Genomic DNA, 22,948 nt, shown 5'->3' with positions numbered 1-22,948 from the left:
TGTTGCTGCAGCCATGAACCTTCGGGTTTAAGAAGGCTAGGGAGTTAGTTAGTTAGCTCTCGTAGTTAGGTTAGGTTCTGTTAGCATTAAAATAATATCGTTAAATGCTTTCTAAAGAAAAAAGTTCTAAATTACCTGTACATTCATTCCCATTAATCATAAACTTGCATTTCTCTCGTCTATTTGTAACATCCTCTTAGCAGACGAATTATGTGGCAGGAGCAAATTTGAAGCTTATTCTTACTGCTGACACGTGCGTGGCAGCAGACTCGGCCCTAACATAAGGTTGCTCAAGTGTTGTGCGAGAAGTGAGATCCGTAAAGCACGGAATAATTGACACAGATTCAATGAAAAGACAAGGTTGCCAAACAAAAACATTATCAAAGACTACAAAATATCAAGTACCAAAATGTGTTTAAAACACATAGTTTTAAACGTTTAAAACATTTTAAAAAAAGCAAAGCATTGTGTTTTAAACGTTTAAAACAAAGTGTTTTAAACACTTTTGTTTTAAACATGCCAACCCTGGATCCCGCAAACCCCTACTTTAAACGTTTCGGTCACAGCCAGCCACACGTAAAAACGCGCGAATCAGGAATGACGTCACACTGGAGCTTTGGACGGACTTTACTACTTGCTCCCGACAGAAAGAAAGTTAAGTATGCCATTATCACATCCACAGATCACTATCACCGGCGCGAACGCGAAGTAAACACATCTTACGTGCGTGTAAATATTTTTTTTAACTATAAATAAATCAACAAAGCATCTCATTCTAAATGGAGAGCGGTACGTGTAGAGATGTATATTGTATTTAGTAGTGCCGTCGTGAATTGTAGTTGTAGGTCTGGTGCTGGAGTATATTCAAATTATAATTAGGGTATTTTTGTTTTAGAAGCAAAGAGGAAGCACAAATCAGATGCGAAAGAAACGATGTCGGAAAGCAGAGATACAGTGATTAAGAAAAGAAGGAAAGGAAACGCAACAAATGCTGCTGCAGCAGTGAAACTACCTGAAATTGATGTGTATAAGGTAAGTTAATACGACTTAGAGTTTTCGATAATTTTACAAAATTTGTGGTAGAATGGGTGCTGCTGACCGATCGTACGCCCTCAAATATTTCGACTTTTTTTCTTAATGTACAGATTTCGATATTTTACTATGCCTAAAACTTATTACAATATGCGGAAACCACAAATAACCGAGATATTTAGTACCAAAATGTGACCATATCATGTCCAATTCCTCGCATCAAGGACCACTTTCACCACTTTTCAAAAGCAATTTTGGCCCAAGTTCCGATTGTTTAATTTCGATTTCATCATTGTAAATGGTCATTTTATAAATCCTTCGAGGTATAATTACATATAAATATATTAATAACTTACATTTAGCGAGTATATATGTAACTTAGGGTGACCAGACATACTCTTTTAGAGGTACATATACTCTATACTCTTTTCAATTTGCAAAAATTCCCAAATATACTCTTTTCCTTGCTATTTAATTTCATTCATTATTTTACGCGTAAAAATGCCGTAAAATCCACAGAACAGAAAACGTCAAGATGTCAACAAACTGAGAATTTCCTATGAACAATTTCAAGTGTCATTTTCATATTCCATCAATAAGCAAAACATATTTCAAATTCATTGAAATTTAATGATAATGATTAGGACTGAGCCGATACCACTTTGAACCGATACTCTTACCGATTCCCACCGATACCGATACTTGAAAATTGCAATAATTAAAATTTGTTCAAAATATTGATCAATATTGGTGTGTAAATATTCTCCTCCAATTATATGCATCAACATACGAAGAAATTTGCTTTAGAATATTCAAGAATTGCATCAGAATATTAAAATAGATATTATGTAGTCACAAAATATAGTTTTTTGTGCAAAATTAGTGTAAAATAAAAAGGAAGTTTTAATTTTGCATAATTTGCAGGATAATTAGACTGTCAAGAAGTCGCGTGGGATTTTTGCGCACCTACAACCTATAGACTATACTCTTTTTGGTCAACAGATATCTGGTCACCCTATGTAACTTCTGCGACGTTTCGGGACGCAACTGCTCCCTTCCTCAGGCTGCTCACATTTCGGTTATGATAAATCATAACCACGCCGACCTCTCCATAGGTACATGATATAGGATTGGTAAAAGGTGTGTGGTTAAAAAGCAATAAAAATCTAAAACGTTTCCCCGATTAGAAACTGCTCCTTGGAATGTTAAATCTTTAAAACTGTGAATAACCACGGCCCGCGTGTGCTGCAATTGCAATACTCCAAAGTTTCCTCGTAGAGCGCGAGGTCGGGTGCCTCCCCTCCATTTCCCCCCACTCCTCCTCCATTCCAGTTCACGTCAAGTCCAGCGAGAATTCCTCTTCCATTTGAGCTTGTCATGCTACATCCGGGGTTATGTTAATTCCTATTTTTACGTATTCCTTCCCATCCCACTTCTTGAACATCTTCCCCCACATCTCATCGATATTCCCACCATCCCTGTTTAATTTATTCTCTCTTCCATAGGCGTAGCTAGAACTTTATATTTGGGTGTGCACAAAGCAAAAAATATATATATATCTTGTACCTTTTTAATAGCATATTTTGCAACACAATCACTTGGCTCTTTAACTGCACTGATGTTTGTAAAGGAATATAAATTCACTAAATGACAGTGTTGAAAATTTCTGAAAATATTTAGTAGAAAATCAAATTGCATAGAAATTACACACACACACACAAAATGTTCATAAATGTTACAAACAAATACATCAAACTCATCAATAACTTCATTTACATCAATAGACTAAGCTTTTTCCTGTTCCACAAATAGCAAGAGCAGGGCTTCCAATCTATCCTGCTTCTGAGTTGCACTTAATTTAGTTTTAACTTGGGTAAGCTTGGAGAAAGCTCTCTCACACACGTGCAGCTTGTGACAGGTATAGAAGAAAAGCGCTGCAGTACAGAGTAGAATGCAGTAAATATCTTCTTTCTCCAAATCGAAAATCTGTAGACGCTCGTTTCATCAGCGATAATGCACACGTTTGTGCCAAGTAATGACATTTTCAACTTCTTACAAACTGTCGCTTATTTTCTCTCTCATTGAAATATCTGTCTTTAATTCTCTTTGATACAGCAGCCCATTAGGGTGTGCCTAGGCACACCCGGCACACCCCGTAGCTACGCCTATGCTCTCTTCCCTTACATATATACGACCCTTCATATACATTCCTTCTTATAGGTTTTTCCTCTTCCCTAAGCACTTTCCGTTTGGCGATTACATGATCTTCGTCAAGGATATGTTCGGAGAGCCCCGTCTTGGGAACTCCTTCCCTTATATCCCTATCGTGCTCTCCCCACCGAATATTCATGCTTCTTCCTGTTTGGCCCACATTGGCAAACTAATCCATATACACCCTTCATCCCTCCCTCGTTTATTTCTTCCTCTTTTCTATCTTTCTTATACCCCGTGAAATGCTTTTCTAAAGTTTTTGGAGTTCGTATTCCACACCTTATGCCATATCCTCTTACAAGTCTTTCGATTTTCTCCGATATTCCGGGAAAGTACGGGATGCCTATATATTTAAATTCCCCCTCCTCATCTCTTAACTTCTTCTTCTTTTCCTTTTCCGTCTTTCTTCTGTTTATTCCTTTCTAATTCTTTCCCATATGTGACCTTAGCTTTACTTAAATTCCCCTTTAACTCCTCCTCTCTGTATCCGTTCCTCTTTCCTATTCTCATTATCCATTCAATTTCTTTACGCAAAGCAGCTTGGTTGTTACATAATCTGTGAGCCCGCAGGAAGATGTTTTGGACGTTATACTTTGTCCTTTTGGCATGGGCTGATTCTTTGTTGATATATAGGTCTCCCGATAATGCCTTATGATGAACCCCTGTACGAATTTTCTTTCCCTCTAGTTGAATTGCCAGGTCTAAGAAACTAATCTTATGGTCATCCATCCCTTCTTTAGTAAATTTTGTCCTTTCCTCTTGTTCCCCTAAGGTTTCGAATAGTTTCTCTACCTCCTACCCCTCCCCAGTAACAAGGATATCGTCCACGTATCTGCCGTAGAACTTAATTCCCCTGTTTATGAGGCTAAGTGCTGTCTTTTCGATAAAGTGCATAAATATACTAGAGACAATTCCTGATACTGGGTTCCCCATTGCTAACCCTTCTTTTTGAATGTATATCCTCCCATTTCCCCAAATATAGTTAAACCCCGTACACAGATTAAACCATCTAACATATTCCCATGCCTCGACGACATCTATACCCTTATTCATTAACCATCTTTGCAATTCGTCAGCTGCTTTTTCTCTAGGAACACTGGGGTATAAATGAACGACGTCAAAGCTCACAACGCGATTGGAGTTATTAACTTCTAGTTTTTCGATCTCTTCTTTGACGTCCATGGAGTTCTTAATACTAAATTCTGTTTTTTCCCCCACTCTTAATTCTTTCAACTAGGGTTTCGGCAAGCCCGTAACCCGGGTGGCTATACATTGGAATGATAGGTCGAAGGGGAATCCCTTCTTTATGGGTTTTTGGAATTCCGAAAGTGGTTGGAATTTCCTCCTTTTTACACCCCTCTTTTAACTTTTTCTTTTCCACTCTTGCTATTGTTATACTGGTTTCTATGCCTTTCTTAATTTCTCGTCTTACTCTTTTTATTGGATTCAAATCTACAATCTTAAAATCGTTGTTGTCAAAACATTCCCCCAATTTCCTTCTACATTCACCTTTATCTATTATGACAATCTTATTTTCCTTGTCAGATCGTATAATATGCACGTTACTGTCTTTTGCCCATTTTTTAACCTTATTCAACTTTTTTATGTCATCTTTATGCCTCCTCTCCTTTAACGTTCCCTCTCCCACTTTTTCCTCCCTTGTTATTCTCTTTTCTAATCTGGTTTTCTATGACGTCATGGATCTTGCGTCTCACCTCTTTCTTATCTTCCCAGTCGTCAATTACTGATATTATCCCTTCTGCCGCTATAATAAATTCTTCCTTTTCAATGTTTCTTTCCCCTATAACATATTTTTGCCCTTTTCCCAGAAGTTACATAGATACTCGCTAAAGATAAGTTATTAATATATTTATATTAAAATTGTGAGTAATTCGCACAACTTTCATCATGAATTCGTATAATTACAGAATACCGGGAGTATAATGTTGTATATCAAATGAAAGATGACTTGAATTATTAATAAGAATTGAATTGGATTTGAAAATCAAGGTGTCATGGTGACCAGGCACCCTGTATGTGTGTTTCTTGGTTGGGCTACACATAACTCTTCGTTAGTTTTTTTTTTTTGCTTATGTAATGAACCTTTTTTCGTTTCTTCTAGAATGTCATCCAGCACGAGGAGCAGGAGTCAGAAGTCAGGGACCCAGCAGAAGACATGAAGCTATTCCGTTCTACCTGTGACGAGATCCGTTCCCTCATGAAGGATGTTCTTCTCTTAAAGGAGAAAGGTGAAAAGGTGAGCTCTGCTGCTGGGTATAGGTCTGTATTGATTTGTTTATTGGGTCATTCCATGTTAGTTCAACCAGACCATGATCTCAGATTTTGATGAAACTTGTCACATTTAATCGTTCCATGGTGCTGAGAAACCACATAATTTTTTTTGTCTCTAACTTATCTGATTTCATTTTTATAGCTCCTCAAACTTTGAGTGATTCATCCGTTCTTCCGTTCCCAGATCCTCCAAGTGTGAGCTGCAGTGTCTTAGAAAAATAATTCTATCCCCCTTTTAAATTATTCAATCTTTTTGAAAGTTCACAACAATGATAACCATACAATAAGGATTCCAGAAAAAAATGTCAACGTATCACATTTATATTTTAGTGCACTAATAACTTGATAAAATATTATGTTAATTTTTTTTTGAACCAAAAACATGGTTTACTAGAATTTGAATTATCATTGAAAGGGAAAGGTGCAATGTCAACACAAGTACTGTTAAAGTGAACTTAGATATATCATCTAACTTACCCAGAAATAAAATTGATGGCTTTTTCATTTCTTCTGAAAATATGACAACTTATATCTGAAAATTTTTAAAAATGGGTATCGGATTCTATATTTTTAAAATTAAGTAAAAATATACAATTCTAGCTTCACAATATCATTGAAGCAAATTTTTAGAGCATAAAATTTTAAATAATGTTTTAATGGATGCATGAAAGGCAGAGCAAGGGGGGGGGGGCTGTGAATTGACATTGAATGACCCTATTGGCACTAACTGATCTTCCCAAAGGCAAGATTGTAATGTCACCTTGTAATCAAGGGGTCCTATGTTTGATTCCTGGTGGAGGAAAATTGCACAGTAGTTTGAATCCCACTTTAAACAAACAAACCTAAAAAGAGAGCCGTTACTCTTTTTTTACATCAATAAATTTTGAGGATTCAAATTCAGTACTTGCTCCAATGCAACATGTATGAAATCAAGTCAGTTTTGGCATGTACTTACTGTTTTCCTCTAAAGTCGAAATCACTAACCTTCCGACCCTCTGTAAACAAACCCTTTCACTTTGAGTAAAGTATCACTTCACGTCAGCTGTTCTTGAATGCTGTTCACTGACACTTCACCCGATCTTTAATTTTACATACCATGGAAAAACATATTCCTATTTTAACTTATACACATTGAAGTATAAGAAATTTTCGAGAAGTGATTAGATACGTGTTCTTGTTCAAGAGGAGGGGGATGGGGCCGCAGAGGTGTTCACACTCCGGAATACTTTAGTGGGTGAAGGAGGGCGAGTCGTGACGATGAAGGTGAGGGCAGGCTGTCAGGGTGGGGGAGGTTGAATTAAAAAGAACACCTCTCAACAAGGGAGGAAGAAGTGATAATATTTAAGAATTCACCCCCAAATGTGCATCTTACTTTGTATGTAGGGTACAAAAAATGTGACTGCCTCAAAATATTTGTTTATCTTCTTTCCCCACTTTTTTTTGCCAGGGACAATGCTTCACTAAGTTGCCATTTTAGTTTCCCTTGGTGTCTTTGCTGCATAAACCAGCATTTTTGAACTGGGTGACAAGGACATACAAGTGTGTTTTTGGATGATGTATCTTTAGAAACGTTAAGGTACACTCTGGAGGATACTGGAATGTGTGGCATCGAGATGTAGATCGACCACACACATTTGTTATTAGTTGTATTTTATATTTGATTTTTGTTATTTAGCGTCGCTTTTCTTCCATTTTTGGCTAATCCTGATGATGAGGATGAGTGATCGTCAGATGAAATTGATGAAGGGACACTCACAAATAACACCCATGCCGGGATTCGAACCAGGGAACTTCGGTGGCGAGTCCGAAAATCGGCCACCAGGTAAAATGTGCATTTAACTCCCAACAGGTCATCAGTGAAACAATGCTTATTCCACGTCGTTTGACAAATGGTATATCTTTGCACCTTGTGGCTATGTGGGATATTTTATTTTCATAAGTTGGCAACACTGTTAAGGTACACGTGCTTTTGTTTACAGAAGGTCTTAAGTTCTATGATTCCCATTTTAGCTTTCACCACAGCATGTGGCTTCATCAGGAGATAAGACAAGAACAGTCGAAGTTTAAATCAAGGGGAGATAGGTTGAGTTGAAAAAGGTTAAAATAGAAGACAATGCAGAGCCCTGTCACTCCTTCCTACTCATCTCTGGTTGTCATCGGACAGTCTTATTCAATGTGGCTGACAGGAAGTAAAGATGGCTGCCCTTCCTGTTGGACATTTGTTTGTTGTGATGTGACTGTCGTTTGTTTTTCAGGATTCCACACAGAAACATTGTAATTTTTTTTTTTTGATAGTATTTTCCAATAATATTTGCCATCCTTTATCTAATGGTCCTACATGTTCATTTAATTGTCTTGCATAAAAGTTGCTCTGGAAATCACCCAGTCTGTAACAAATGGTTACCGTGGGGTTAAAGGCAGCCAGAGTGTAGTGTTAATCACCTCTCCTCCATAAATGGCTAAAATCTTGAATGTGTGTGGGAGCCGCAAGGGTGACTGCAAGAGAAAGCAGAAGAAGCACTTGTTCCTACCTTGAGATTCATTCATTTGTTTTCTGTCCAGGGGCAGGTCTTTCCTTGCAACATCCATGCTGTTTGAGGGCATCTCCGATGGTGCAGTAGTAGCGTTGTTGCCTTGTAATCAAGGGGTCCCAGGTTCGATACCCGATGGAGGCACATAGTGGTTCGGATCCCACTTTAAACTTGTAAGTCCAGTACCAATTAGCCTTACTGAGCATAAAGTGGACTTAAAACACCAAATCAATCAATCAATCCATGCTGTTTGAACTTGAGCCTTTCGCTTTGTAGCATTGTAGGACCCATTTTTTTTTGTCAATCATTTGGTATCTTCTTCTTCACCGGATCATCTTTCCATTGACCATCCCTTAGGATACAGTTTCTTTTCATCCAGTGACCCAACCAATTTCTTTTTTTCTCCATGATTATCTCCAGCATTGATCTACGGGGTGTTCCATTTACAATGCAACCCGGAGTTGGGGATAGTACAACTTTTGAACCAGAAGTGGTACACATATAATCCTTATACCAAATTGAAGCCTTGTTCATGCATATATTTTTAAACTGGGAAACAATTACACAGGCCTGTGAAATTGAAGTTGTTGAAAAATACAAGAGACGTGTTCTCTGAGTTTTATGTTATTGGGTGTGCTGATTTCGAAAATGACCTCCATTTTTTACCATCACGTCAGGATTTTTTGTACAATCGATATCGATATTTTTGCTAAAATCCTATGTGAAAAGGAATTTTCGCGAACAATTTTGCATGCACTATCTGGCAACAGTGGTTTTGATCCATTTAAATCTATGTAAAATCTATGCTTGGTGATGCAAATTGATTTATTAGCAATTGATTTTCTTTTTTTATAGGTTTAAATGTAAGAAAACCACTGTTGACAGATTGCACGAGCCGCCTCTGGTCGAGAGAAAAACACAAAGTTCCCTTGCGTTTACACTTTTAACATCCCGTTATGGTGAAGTTTCTAGAAAAAAAAGCACCAACGTATTATGTTCATTTGTGTGTATTAAGGTAACGTACATAAAATAGACGATTGACCACGAGGACCAATGTATGTGTACATGAACGTTTGACACAAATTGTAAACTGAACAAACAACAAAACCAAACACAAACAAAGTTTATATTTACGTATGTACCCTTTTGCCTTTGAAACTTCTTTTTGACGTTCTTCTTTTATGTGCAATCTCAGGCCTCTCTCGTGTTAACATCCAACAGTAGTCGGCGAGCATATTCTTGTCCCATCGTCCTTGATATTTGCACTCCATATCTTTAATATCTTCGTGGAACCTTTCACCCTGTTCTTCGCTGACTGCTCCTAAATTTTCGGGGAAATAGTTCACATGTGAGTGAAGGAAATGTAGTTTGACAGTCATGGAGCAACCCAACGCTTGAAATTTGTCCAGCATATTCATAACAGTTGCTTTATAGTCAGGATCCTTGTAATTCCCCAGAAATGTACTGACCACATCTTTGAAAGCAACCCACGCTTCTTTCTCCTTTGTTGTCATGCTAGTCTCAAAGTCTTTATCCTTCATGTGCTTGCGGATATCTGGACCAACAAAGATTCCCTGTCAACTTGGCTGTGGATAAACCTGGAAACTTTTTGCACAGGTATTTGAAACAATCGCCATCTTTTGGAATAGCCTTGACAAATTGCTTCATTACACCTAATTTGATATGCAACGGGGGTAACAATACTTTTTTTGGGTCAACTAAGCTGTTCCGAATCACATTCTTGGTGCCTGGTTCAAGATTTTGTATTTTTGCCCATTCTTTCTTGACCCAACGTTGAGTCTTTGTACGGCTGTCCCACTCACAAATGAAACATGGGAACTTTGTATATCTGCCTTGTTGACCAAGAACCATGGAGATAACTTTCAAATCACCGCAAATGGTCCAACCGTGGTCGGCATATTTTATTTTGTTGAGGGCGAGAGCCAGGTATTCGTAGCGTTCTTGTAAATGTACAGAGTGTACAACTGGTACAGATGCATACTGGCTTCCGTGATGAAGAAGCACAGCTTTCAGGCTCCTTGTCGATGAATCTATAAACAGCCTCCATTCATCTTTATCGTAGGTGATATAAAATTTGCTCATCAATCCGGGAACATCAGAACAATAGACCAGGTTCTCCGCTTTCTCAAAGTACTGAACAAAGTCCTTTTCTCGATTCCTGTGCCAATAAAACGTGGTTCCTTTGGCCAATAAATGTTTTTCTTTCAATCTGGAGCCCAACAATTCAGCTGCCTCTTTCAAAAGGCCCAGATCTCTAGTCAGATCATTAAGTTCAACCTGAGAGAAGGGCTGAGGTGAATCGCCTCCAGGAGGGCTTATATTCGGTATCGGAGCCTTGACCGTCTGGATGTTCCGAGTCTGATCACTCTGAAGAGATGACTGGTAATTCAGTTGGAGGCAAAGGCACTGGCACATCAGGTCCATGAGGAACAGGACGTATGGCCGATAGAATGTTCTCAGGATAAGAGATTAGCGTGTGATTTTTTCGGTTATACCCACGGACATGGCAGGCACAAAAGTTACAATCATCACAGTGGTTTCTCGGCTCCTTCCATGTCATAGGAATTCCAAAGCGGAAGGCAGTCTTCTTTCCGTTGAGCCATAATCGTAGATCATTGAGACACTGCACACACACTTTATGAGGAGCCCACGATTTGTCCTGGTCTCCGAGTTTCATGCCAAAATACGCAAGATAAAGTTTTCTTACATAGATTGTAATGCTCCTCATACAATGTTTAAGAACACTATATTCGCTGCATATGTAACAAAAGTCATCTGGCACATTTTCAGAACGTCTCGAACTCGAAGCCATGGTTCACGAAACGCACAGAGGAAAGCACCAGTTACAATTGTTTTTGTGATGCAGTTTCCACTTGTCACTGTATCAGTGCACGCATGACACTACACATGAAAGACAAATTGAGACGAACTTACAAATTTCCACGTCTTTTATCTTACTACGAACACGGTAAGTACATGATCTGCTGGGTTAAAGAACGATAAACTGAGTCCCTCATGAGGACATCTGTTTTATATCATTTCTGCTGCCTCCAGACAAGTCGCGAGAATTCAGTCTTACGAATAACACGTTCAGGATCAATCCAGATAAAGCTCAACACAACTGGATGGTGACTGCCGATTACGCTGGCTTAGCGAGCGTTCCTGCGCAGTCGGCGAACCAAGATAAGGATTTGCACGATGCTATTGGTCGAGAGCGATTGCAACGGGAGGGGGGGGGGGAGTCACATAGGGGTATCGTTTCATCACGGTAGAATGATGGTCAGTCAGGGAGGGAAGATATTCCACGCCGAAACAACATATTTATGGTAAATGTTCATACAAATCCACGTACAATTAATTTTTTCAAGAAAACGTGACGTGATAGACATTTTTCTTTATTTTTTTTTAACTTGGCACCACAAAATACATAAAGTTCACCTATCACTTCCCTTGTATTTTTTTCATCGCAGGCCTGTGATTGGATTTCATTAGTGTCCATCCAGTGTTACCAGATGTAACAGGAAGTGTAAATGAATTTTTTTACAAAGCATAAAAAATGGCACATAACACACATGTACGGACATGCCGTCGCTAATTTTCAGTTTGGTTAGGTGGATTAGTTCGTCATTTATGGCAGTGAAAAAAGAAATGTTCATTTCTACCAATAACCAATCGGATGAGGCATCTTCAACCTTTTGGATCCCAAGCGTCTCGAACGAGATACCCAACTGTAACCCTCACGGTCCCAAGCGTCTCGATCGAGACGCTGTGTCAAGGTCGTAGTTTTTACGTTATAACTTTTCTATTTTTGGCTAGAATTTCGATTTTTTTCTTTTATATTGTTCCTAACACATGTATTTAACAGAAATGTTTCTTGCACCTTTTTTTTTCTTCATGAAAATGGAGGTGAAAAGGCGGGAAAAGGGACTTCTCGTTTCAAGGGAAAATATAAATTTCAAACATTTCAACAATTTTTAAAAATAATTTTTGGGGGTTTTCTCCCTTTCCCCTCCATATATACGCCAAATTTGCATAAATTTTGCATTTTGTGCATTTTGAAATTTTTTTGGGGGGCGGGCGGGGGGAAACGCCATTTTTTAAGAAAAGTATTTTTGAGGGGATTTCCCCCCCTTTCCCCCTCCATATGTACGCCGAATGTGCATAAGTTATATATCGTCTGAATCTGTGATTCATTCTGCGTACAACGGTATATCTTTCATATCTCTAGGGCATTTAGTTTCTGAGCTATAGTCATTTCAAGGTACCGCTGCATTTTGAAGCTTGAATCAGTGGCGTGCCCACCATTCCTTTTGGGGGTACAACTCAAGTTACATTGGTCATACGACAATGATGCAAATATTTTTGTGTTCCTTACATGCCATCGATAATTTCTATGTGCATTTTGAACTTTTCATAGCCTTTTTTTCGGGGGGGGGGGTGGCGAAACCCCATTTTTTTAAAAAAGTATTTTCAGGGGATTTCCCCCCTTTCCCCCTCCATATATACGCCGAAGGTGCATAAATTATATATCGTCTGAATCTGTGATTCATTCTGCGTACAACGGTATATAGTTCATATCTCCAGGGCAAATAGTCTCTGAGCTAAAGTCATTTCAAGGTACCGCTGCATTTTGAAGCTTGAATCAGTGGCATGCCGACCATTCCTTTTTGGGATGTACAACTCAAGTTACATTGGTCATATGATAATAATGCAAATATTTTTGTGTTCCTTACATGCCAGCGATAATTTCAATGTGCATTTTGAACTTTTCAAATCCTTTTTTCGGGGGGGGGGGGGGGGCGGGGGGGCGAATCCCCATTTTTTAAAAAAAACAAGTATTTTCAGGGGATTCCCCCTCTTTCCCATTCCATATATACGCCGAATTTGCATAAATTTCATATAGTCTGAATCTCTGGTTCATTCCGCGTACAACGGTATATCCCTCATCTCTCTAGGGCAATTAGTCTCCGATCTACACTCATTTAATTGAAACTCTGCATTTTGCTCAAAATCGGCTCGGGACCGAGAGGCTTACTTGTGAAAACGGCCTTGGGACTCAAAAGGTTAAGGGGGAACTAGGAAAATCGTTGTTTTTAGAAATTAAGACTGTGCATTGGCAACACTGCTGGTGTTTCAGTGCCACAAAAGGTGTGTTTCGAAACTGTATACACATCATGCAATTTCTGAAAACAATAAAAAGAAACTTGGAAATTTTCATGAAAATAGTGTTACTTACGTGCACCTGGTAACCATGCGATGAGATTACATTTTCCCCGCTTGGAAAGAAACTGAGGAAAGGCCAGTCGTGTTCGGTTTACGCTATAACAAAAATAAAAGAAAAACTTATATTTCTGCACTGTCGTACAGTGTATTTGTATTATTCCTTTGAGGGAACAGGTCTAAAAAATAGTGCCAATTTTTTTTTTTTTTTTTTTTTTTTGCTGGAAATGACACTTTTAACAATTTTTCTTGAAGTTGTTTTAACACCAAGATATCACCATTTTCTTCTGTAATGTAATGGACATAGTGAAGGAATCCATAGCAGCGTTGTGAGGTATTGTTTTAACAGTTGCTGCTTCTTCTCCCTCATCCCCCTCATCATGCTCTTCTTTAGTTGCCACTTCCTCGATTATGTTGTCATCTGTCAAGACCTGGTTGTTTTCTTCTTCTCCACCGGCGAGCCACTTGCTTACGTCGTCTGTTGCCAGCTCGTCACCTGTGTCCACGAGCTTTTCTGCAATTGTAACTCACCATCAATGTTTTCTTCATCGTCAGCGATGGCCATCTGTTGATTGTTTAGTTTTGAACACACGGTGCACATGAGGTTGCGTGTGCAACAATGATGCGCACAGATCGCTATACTGAGCCTAGTGTTTACCTCGTGGCAAGGTCTCTGACACCGACATGCTGTAACTTCTTTTCCCTTTCACGCTCTGCACTCGCTCAACGCTGGACTACCGGAGGGGCCGGATTGGCGAAGTGCCAGATTATAAAGGGACCACTGTAATATAATAATAATAGAAAGTAAAATATAAGTTTCTGTGACTGAAGGGTAACATATGAAATCTCTCCCCCCCTCCGAAGAAATAAGAACATGTGGCAAGTTACTTTTTTTAGTGTTTAAGTAGTAAATTTTATGATTTCTTTAAAACAACTACCTATGATTGTCACCAATAGCATTGACATATGAGAAATTTTCTACTTGCCTGACCTAATTTTTTTAATTGGCAAACTAAAGACTACTACACTTACATTTACACCTTGTGACTGCAGTTTTGAACCCATTTTTGCATTTTATTTTTAACACTTGATGTATTTTTTTCTTATTTTTTTGTATTTCTGAATACAAGTGCTTGCATTATAACATGCCTTCAAGTTGTCATTTGTTCATATGTTAAAAATTGTGTTGCAGGCATCAGCAGAAATTGCTGAGAAGAGGATATCTGCATCTTTGCTGTTTGTTTTGCTGAAGAAATTGAACCGACTAGAGAAATTTCGCACAAAGAAGTCAAGGAATACGTTACATGTTGTAAAACTACAGGTTGATAGTTACCATTTGCAGCTGCAAAATTTGCTCTACGAGATCCTTCACTTGAAGAAGGAGGTTACGAAGTGTCGTGAATTCAAGTAAGTATTTTTTTTTTTAAACTGTACAGAAATAATTTCTCATGGTGTTGCACAGTGATATCTTTCAGTGTTTCTTTACTTGTGATGTAGGTGGTAGTAATAGGATCTTTTGTTTGCAAATTAATGTCATGTTCTTGTTGAATTTTACACATTTTATCTTCTCTCTCATTGGTGTTTATGCTACTGTGTTTCAGGTCCAAAGATGAAGAGATTGAGCTGGTTCCTGTTGATCAATTTTTCCAAGAGGCACCTGAGTCTATAAGCAGAGCCGTAAGTATAGCATGCTTTTTGAAAGTACATTTTTAAACAGTTTAATGCCCGTTGTACTTACTCGTGAGTAAAAAGATCCATGGTCAGGGTCATCCTCGAGTAACGATCATCTTCTATTGTGCCAATATGGAAGGTGCAATGAACATAGCGAGTCATGAAAGTCTGGGTTACCCTTGGAGGGTAAAGATAACCCTCCTTTTACTCCCAACTTACCTGTTGTTTCCATTAGTGCAACACATATTGAACTGATTTGTGGGTTAACTGAGAGTTTGCTCTTCCTTGTGAGTAAATTGACATTGGTGTGAATGGGGATTAGTGTTATACAATCAAGAGGGCGGGACACACATGTTGTCACAAGTTTATTATGGCGAGAATCCTGACACCATAGATTACTTCTCTATATAATCATTACTGGGACGTAGGTTTTTGTAGACCTATGTCGTAGAAATTGGCCACCTGATTATTTGTCTTTTAGTCTATTATTGTAGACTATGCTAACGAATGTACCCTAAATGTACCTAAAATAATATAATACAGGGGTTTCCAAACTTTTTGGGTTCAGGAGTCCTTTTTAAGAGAGAAATTCAACACTAAGCACTATCCTTACCTTTATGCCAAAAGCACGTATCTGTGTGCATTTTTAACCAACTGTGTATTTTAAGTTATTACAGGGTGGCGCACGAAATGATACCCCATTTGTTTTTAGTGTAAAAACTTTAGTAAGCAACATTTTTTTAAAAAAAACATACATTGCAGTGAAAATAGCAATGTGAAAAAATGTTTCAATGCAAAACATGCTCAATATGACCACCATTGCACTGCACAACTGTAGTCAAACGAACAGTTAGGTTATTGATCCCCCTCCGACACTTGTCTTCTGTAATTTCAGTGAAAGCTTGCGTAATTAATGTTCTCAAATCCATGAGATTTTCTGGATGTTTTGCAAAAATCCTTTCTTTCAGAAATCCCCACAGGAAATAGTCACAGGGATTAAGGTCTGGACTATTGGGAGGCCAATACTGACCACCATTTAAGCGTTCTGGAAACCTGTTTGAAATGACGCGGAAGTTATCTTGTGCAAGAAATCCAAGACCACATTGGAAGTATGCGGTCTTGCACCATCCTGCATAAACCATCGTGTGTTAAATGGCAAATCCTTCACAAGAAGCTGAGGAATAAATTGATTACGAAGCATGTCCAGGTAACGCTCACTGTTAACATTTTCATCGAAAAAGAATGGTCCAACGAGTCCATGCGTTGAAATAGCGGCCCACACTGTAATCCTGGGAGAATGTCTTTCCTTTTGATGGAGCACTTGTCGGTAGATGAAAATCGCATATTTTGTCTATTCACCACTCCGTCCAAGTGAAAGTGAGCCTCATCCGAAAACCACATATTGTTGATAACATCCATATGTCCCTCAGCCCATTCAGCGAATACCAGTCTCCGCTGAATCTTTTCTGGTGTCAGTTTCTGCACATCTGTTATTTTATAGGGGTACAGGTGAAGATCACTTTTGAGAATTCTTTGCAGAGAGCATCTCGATATACCCAGTTGGGTAGCTGCTTTTCTACAGGACTTACTGGGGCTTCTTTGCATAGCGACCCGTACACTTTCGATGTTTTCCGGCATACGGACACTATTCACTTGCGGCCGTTTCGGTTCCAGTAATGTCCCTTGAACCTGCAATTGTTCATGGAGTTTGTGAATTGTTCTCTTGCTTGGAGCCCAACGTGTGTTGAATTGGGCACAGAAACGTCTCTGTGCACCAACAATGCTTTTGGTTTCAGCGAACAACAACACTATTGCTGCACGATGTTCTGGCATGAGCCTTCCTTTGTCAGCCACGCTGCTACACTGGACTGCTAGCACCACGGTGAAGATTCAGTGAACTACAGCCTCTGGCAGTAAATCTCCATGGATTAAGGTTTCCTAGGAAAAAAATATATTAAAATTAATACATAAATATTAATTTCATTCAAAAAGTCAATGGAGTATCATTTCGTGCGCCACCCTGTAGTTATCATTTAGATATTTTACTGCATGAAGAGCACAAATTATTTTAAAAAAAATCTAAACGTCAAATTTAGAAATTTATTTTTCCTCAGAAAATTATTAAAAATTGGAACTTTAAATTCATTGTGGAGCATTACATGCTCAGTGGAGCACAGATTGGGAACCGTTGCCTAACTTAACCTTTCAACAGGTTAAACTTGTCTAACATCACATTGTAGTCATAAAGTTGAACAACCACGATGACTTTCCTTATTTTTATTATACCAGAATGCATTTTGGTCCTTTAAAGGCAGCAGGATATGAAATTTCATATAGTGGTTTCGTTAAAGCTACAATGGATTGTTTCATTCCTTTTTACTCATTGAACATCGAAAAGCTTAACACAGACATTACTAACCGAAGAATCCTCTTGTGCCACATGCTTCTCTTACCTGAAGCTGTAGTTGTCCAGAGATAAAAATAAAAAAAGAAACTGATGTTTCACTGGTTTCCCACCTTCATTCAATGGAATGGGAGCAAAATATGACAAGGTAACAGTTAAAATAAACACACCGAAGTTGCCTCCAGGTACCTTACAAGTTAAGAGAGTCCTGGAGGCAGCTTTAACCTTTTGGTGCCCAAGGCCATTTTCACATGTAACCCCCTTGATGCCCAAGCCTATTTTGAGCAAGATTCATAGTTTCAATTAAATGAATGTAGATCGGAGGCTAATTGCCCTAGAGAGATGAGTGATATACTGTTGTACGCGGAATGAACCAGAGATTCAGACTATATAAAATTTAAGCAAATTCGGCGTATATGTGGCGGGGGAGAGGGGGCTTACTCTCAAAATTCCAAAATTTCGGTAAAAAAATTTGGTTCCCTCACCCTCCCCTCAAGAAAAAAGTACATGACAGTGTCGACATGGAAGAAACACAAAAATATTTGCATTATTTTCATATGACCAATGTAACTTGAGTTGTACCCCCAAAAGGAATGGTCGGCATGCGACTGATTCAAGCTTCAAAATGCAGCGGTACCTTGAAATGATTATAACTAAATGCCCTAGAGATATGAAAGATATACCGTTGTACGCAGAATGAATCACAGATTCAGACGATATATAATTTATGCACATTCGGCGTACATATGGAGGGGGAAAGGGGGGAAATCCCTAAAAAAATACTTTTTTTAAAGACTTATAGCCAACTTCTCACGGAACTCACAGTGCCTCACGTTCTGATGAAATGTCTTGAAGAGCAGGTAGGTGTTGAGGATACATTGGTCGAGTAGGTGGAAGAAGAGCTTGACAGTCCACTTCATGGTAAAAAAAAATGGTGTTCCTCCCCCCGAAAAAAATGTCAAAATGCAAAATTTGTGCAAATTTGGCGTATATATGGAGTGGGAAGGGAGAAACCCCCCAAAAATTATTTTAAAAAATTATCACTTCACCCAAAAAATGTCCTCACACTTGGGCACAAAACGACACCTACGCACAACATTCACGGACGAAAAGCTAGAACGCAGTGAAAAATGAGCGCCGATTCTTGCAGCTGCTTGAAATTCTATTTTTAGACAATGCAAGGTAACCCCTGTCGCAACTTGTGGACACTTGTGCTAAAAAAACAAAGGTTTCCTTCAGCATGTTTTGAAATTTCATTCTCACAATGCAGATTCAACAACCAGTTTTCCCCCTCCCCCTGCTTGCACCCTCACGGAAAACTTTCATTTTGACATCGGATACTGATAAACAAGCTTCCTTCGAATGCAGTTAACAGGAGAGAGTGAAAAAGCATTGCTTTAGAACAACAAAGCCAGCCTTCCTTTGTCGGCAAAAATTTGACATTGAAAAGAGACGAATAAGAGAAGTCACTTTTCCCGCCTTTTCCCCTCCATTTTCATGAAGACAAAAAGAATGCAAAAAAAAACATTTCTGTTAAATACATGCGTTAGGAACAATATATAAAAAAAAATCGAAATTCTAGCCAAAAATAGAAAAGTTATAATGTAAAAACTACGACCTTGACACAGCATCTCGATCGAAATGCTTGGTACCGGGAGGGTTACATTTGGGTATCTCGATCGATACACTTGGGTCCCAAAAGGTTAATGTGGGTGTGTTTTTTTAACCTGTTCCTTGTACACTTTCTCCATTCCCTTGACATGCAGGTGAGAAATCCAAGAATTATTTTTATCCCTGGACAACTACAGCTTCTGGTAAGAGCAAGCTAGCATTTTTTTTAATAAAGCCATTATTTTCATAGGAATTGACTGTGGGAGATCCACATCAACTGAAGTTGGCCCGTCTTGACTGGGAGCTTCACCAGAGGAAGCAGCTGTCTGCTCTCTGCCACGAGTTGCAGGAGAAGAAATCCAATGTTGCAAAGGAGAGTCAGAAGAAACAGGACCAGTTGGAAACACTTGCTCCACGATTGAAGAATATTTTGGAGGTAATGCTGATGATGTCTTTTTTATAGTTGAAGCTAAACTTTGTTCCCAAATAAGTAGAAAGCTTAGCCAAAATACAATAAGTCATTGTAGCAATTGGTCCTAGTGTGCAAGGACTATGGATTTTATTCATGTGCATGAGTTCATTTCTTTATACATATATAGTGGTAACGTAGCCTTGTAATGAAAGGGTACCAGGTTCGATACATGGGAGAGGCATATATTGGTTCGGATTCCACTTTAAACTGTATGTCCAGTCCCTGTTAGCCTATGTGTGCATAAATTGGACAAAAACAAAAAATCTAATAAACACTCTTTTATATATATATATGTATATTGGATAAAAGCAAGGAGGGCCAAAAGGGCTAAGTAAAAATCAAAGAAGGTAAAAGGAAACACTCACTTCTAGAATAATTAGACTCTGCGAAAGTATCGTGCAGCATTTTTGTTGACCCCTTGAATGACCAAAATGCCGGAAAAGTATTTGCTGGTATCGACAGATGAATTCCAACCAATCTCAGCCCTAATATATATTGATATTAATGTGCCTGTACAGGAATACGGGTACAACAACCCAAAGATTATTTTCCTAGAGGTTTCCAGCTCACTCTAAAATATGTGCAGATGAACATTGTGGTGGAAATGGCAAATTTGTGTAATCCTGCATGCATATGTCTATGGGTAAAAAAGAAGTGGAAAGGAAATAAGGTTTTTATTTTACTCACCCTTGTACTATTGGGAGACCTCATAACCAGGAAGTATTTTTCTATTTGAAAATTTATTTCCAGATTTGTCAGATATGCTTGACTTGTTGCAAGCTTACATTCAGGGCGAAACACTTTTGTGACATTTATGAGTGGCTGAGCTGAGCCAATACCTACACCAATGTATCACAACACTTTCATGGGTGCTAAATATCCTGGGGGGGAAATGTAAAATGCGTAACTTTCATTATTTTTGCAACTACATTGTATGGAGAAGTGGATTTTGTGATTAAATGATTCTCTCGTGTGAAATTATGAATATTTTAATGCAAAGCTCTGACAGATGGTTATGATTAGGGCTCGGAAGTTGAGGAAAAATCCTTTTTTTTTCCCTAGTGTCCGAATACGAGGCCGAACACAATATATGTTTATTTTGGGTCATTGTAGGACAGAAAAAGGTGGGTTTTATTTGTCCTTTTTTTTGCAACTTCACCTTCTTTCGACTATGTTTTTACTGCCCATTCTCAATTTGAATCATCATCAGTTTATCATCTCTTAAACATCCTTTCTGTAGTAAAGAAATTTAAAAATAATTAACGAAAGAAATATATTTGAACCTTCCCAGAATCGAGACCGTGTGTTCCATACCACCAGAATTTTGTATTTTTTTATTCATTAAATATGTAATTGAAACTGAAGTTATTAATTAATTTGGGTCACATTTATTTATACATCCTTTTTTTTCCGGTTTTAGGTCCGTTTTTTGATATTTTTAGGTCTCTTTATAGGTATTTTTTTGGCAATTTATAGGTCTTCAACTTCCGAGCCCTAGTTATGATATACTTGCTGTGAAATCTAGTTTACAAATTACAATTTTCCAGTATTGGTATCATCGATAATTAGTAGTGATACTGTAGTGGGATTGACTCAGTCCTATTTTATGAGAGATGTGTACCTGAATAACGTAAAGTTCGTATGATATGCTTTGTACTTATTAATAGGAAACTGATTTTAAGGTGCATCACCTTTCCAAAAATATAGCTGTTTTCATACCGATCGTTTCAGACATGTATTGTAGGAAAGTAAAATGAACACACTTCGTTGCTCCTTTTTATGAGATTAACACATTTATCCCCTTTATACCCCCCTCTTTGATGCTTCAGCACCTTTTTCCTTCCTTTTCTTTCATGTTTTGTTAAAAAAATTGCACAGAAAAATAAAAAAAATCACTTTTCTTGAACACCTTAAAATCCTATAGTCTCATTTTCTAGAGCAGAACGAGAGCTATAAAGTGGTATAATATAAATTATATCATAAATTATATTATTTGCTACAATATTGAATAAAGAATGTTAATGTAACTGGTTTAGAGACGTGAATAAAGGCATTTAACAGCACCTTTTTTTTTTGCACCTTTTTCAATTTACGGAACCTATTTTCCCTTGCCAAACCATAATGTTGCACCTTAAAATCCATTCTCTATTTATTAATGTTTTTATTTTCGTAGGTAACAAAGCCCTTGCAGGAATACCTTGGATTACCAATTGACAAAATCAGGACACAGCACCAGATAGCACATTTGCTCCCAAGGCCCTTGTATATTCTGTACGTTCAAGCTGATGCTTATAAAGCTGCCTGTGGTGAGTTTATATCTTAAATGCTATTTGTGCAAACTTTCAGTCCGAAGCAACAAGTGACATGACAAGCTGCATGTGCCTCTTGTCACTCCCCTGTTAGTCAGATTGGGTCATTTCTGTCAGTACTGTGCATCATGCACCTTGGTTTTGCGTTCACAGTGAATGCTTTTCTTACAGACTGGAGGAGCATGTCACTTGTTGCTTGTTACTTCAGTCTGAAAGCTCCCTAACATGTGCCATTTTTCTTACACCAAGACTGTCATTGCAACAAAATTCATAATATGAGCTCCTTGGTAATAAAGCTTGATAGACCTCACCTCATTCAAAATTGAGTTAATGTTGGATTCAGTTGCTGCACAGTCTAAACTTGCTGCACGATAGTGAATGAAGTTCCTTCAGTAGCCGGTGAGTCAGATACGCACGAGAACATCTGCTTATCCCCACAAACCTGGATGCAATTGATGAACTTTCATCTGTGATTTTCTCAGTTTCATACTTTTGTGGATTTATCAAGTTATACTCCCGAGGTGTTCATTTTATGCCATGTTTCTTTAATTGCTTAAGAAAACATACTGAATTTTACTTGGTGTCAAATAGCTTTTTTTTAATGATGATACCATCACATATTGTCTCATCCAGAGAGAATTGAATCACACAATGATGCTGAGCAAAAAGGAAGTTTGCTTACTGCACACTCAATTTACATGCACTGTGGTTCTGAACTTTTTCAGGTTCCCTTAATCAATATGCTACACTTATGAATATGTTTAGGGTTATATATTGTAGCGTGACGTCGGGTAAGGTACGGGATCGAGTCACGCCGGGACGTAGCTCAGATAAATACAGTAGGTCTTAAGTTTGACTTGGCTAACCACCTCTACCCTTAAGGAGGCTGATGAAGGATTGTTGGGAGCCTGTGTTGTTGAACGCTACTCACCCCTTGCTGTTGGTCTGGCCCTCGGCTTCTGGCGTCGGCGACGGTGACAGGTGTCCGCTGGAGAGATCGAAGATGACGATAAGAGACGGCAGGCAAATCGGCGACTTGTTTTATTCTTGCAGATTCTTCGGTTGGCTTAATCCGGACTGCTATGGACTTCTCGCTTGTTGCCGCCTCGTGCTGTCGCGATCTCTCAGCAGGCCGTCGTCCTCTTCTCGTCGATCAGTTTGGTGGTGATATTGG

At 38.5% G+C, this 22,948-nt stretch overlaps 1 protein-coding gene across 1 annotated transcript in view; it reads left to right on the top strand.

Moving 5' to 3' along the window:
• Window positions 1–673: 673 nt before the first annotated feature.
• thoc5 (THO complex subunit 5) overlaps window positions 674–22,948 on the top strand; it is a 58,662-nt gene continuing 36,387 nt past the window's right edge. Inside the window, exons 1-7 of the mRNA XM_083124153.1 lie at window positions 674–789; window positions 896–1,032; window positions 5,366–5,500; window positions 14,500–14,714; window positions 14,909–14,984; window positions 19,244–19,429; window positions 21,639–21,771. Coding sequence (XP_082980279.1) covers window positions 780–789; window positions 896–1,032; window positions 5,366–5,500; window positions 14,500–14,714; window positions 14,909–14,984; window positions 19,244–19,429; window positions 21,639–21,771 — 892 coding nt within the window. The 5' untranslated portion in view covers window positions 674–779. The remainder of the gene's footprint in view (window positions 790–895; window positions 1,033–5,365; window positions 5,501–14,499; window positions 14,715–14,908; window positions 14,985–19,243; window positions 19,430–21,638; window positions 21,772–22,948) is intronic.

Source organism: Lepisma saccharinum, chromosome 6 (genome assembly GCF_977018435.1).
Source record: "Lepisma saccharinum chromosome 6, izLepSacc3.1, whole genome shotgun sequence".
NCBI classification, from domain to species: Eukaryota; Metazoa; Arthropoda; class Insecta; order Zygentoma; family Lepismatidae; genus Lepisma; species Lepisma saccharinum.
This window is presented reverse-complemented; position numbering and strand designations above follow the sequence as displayed.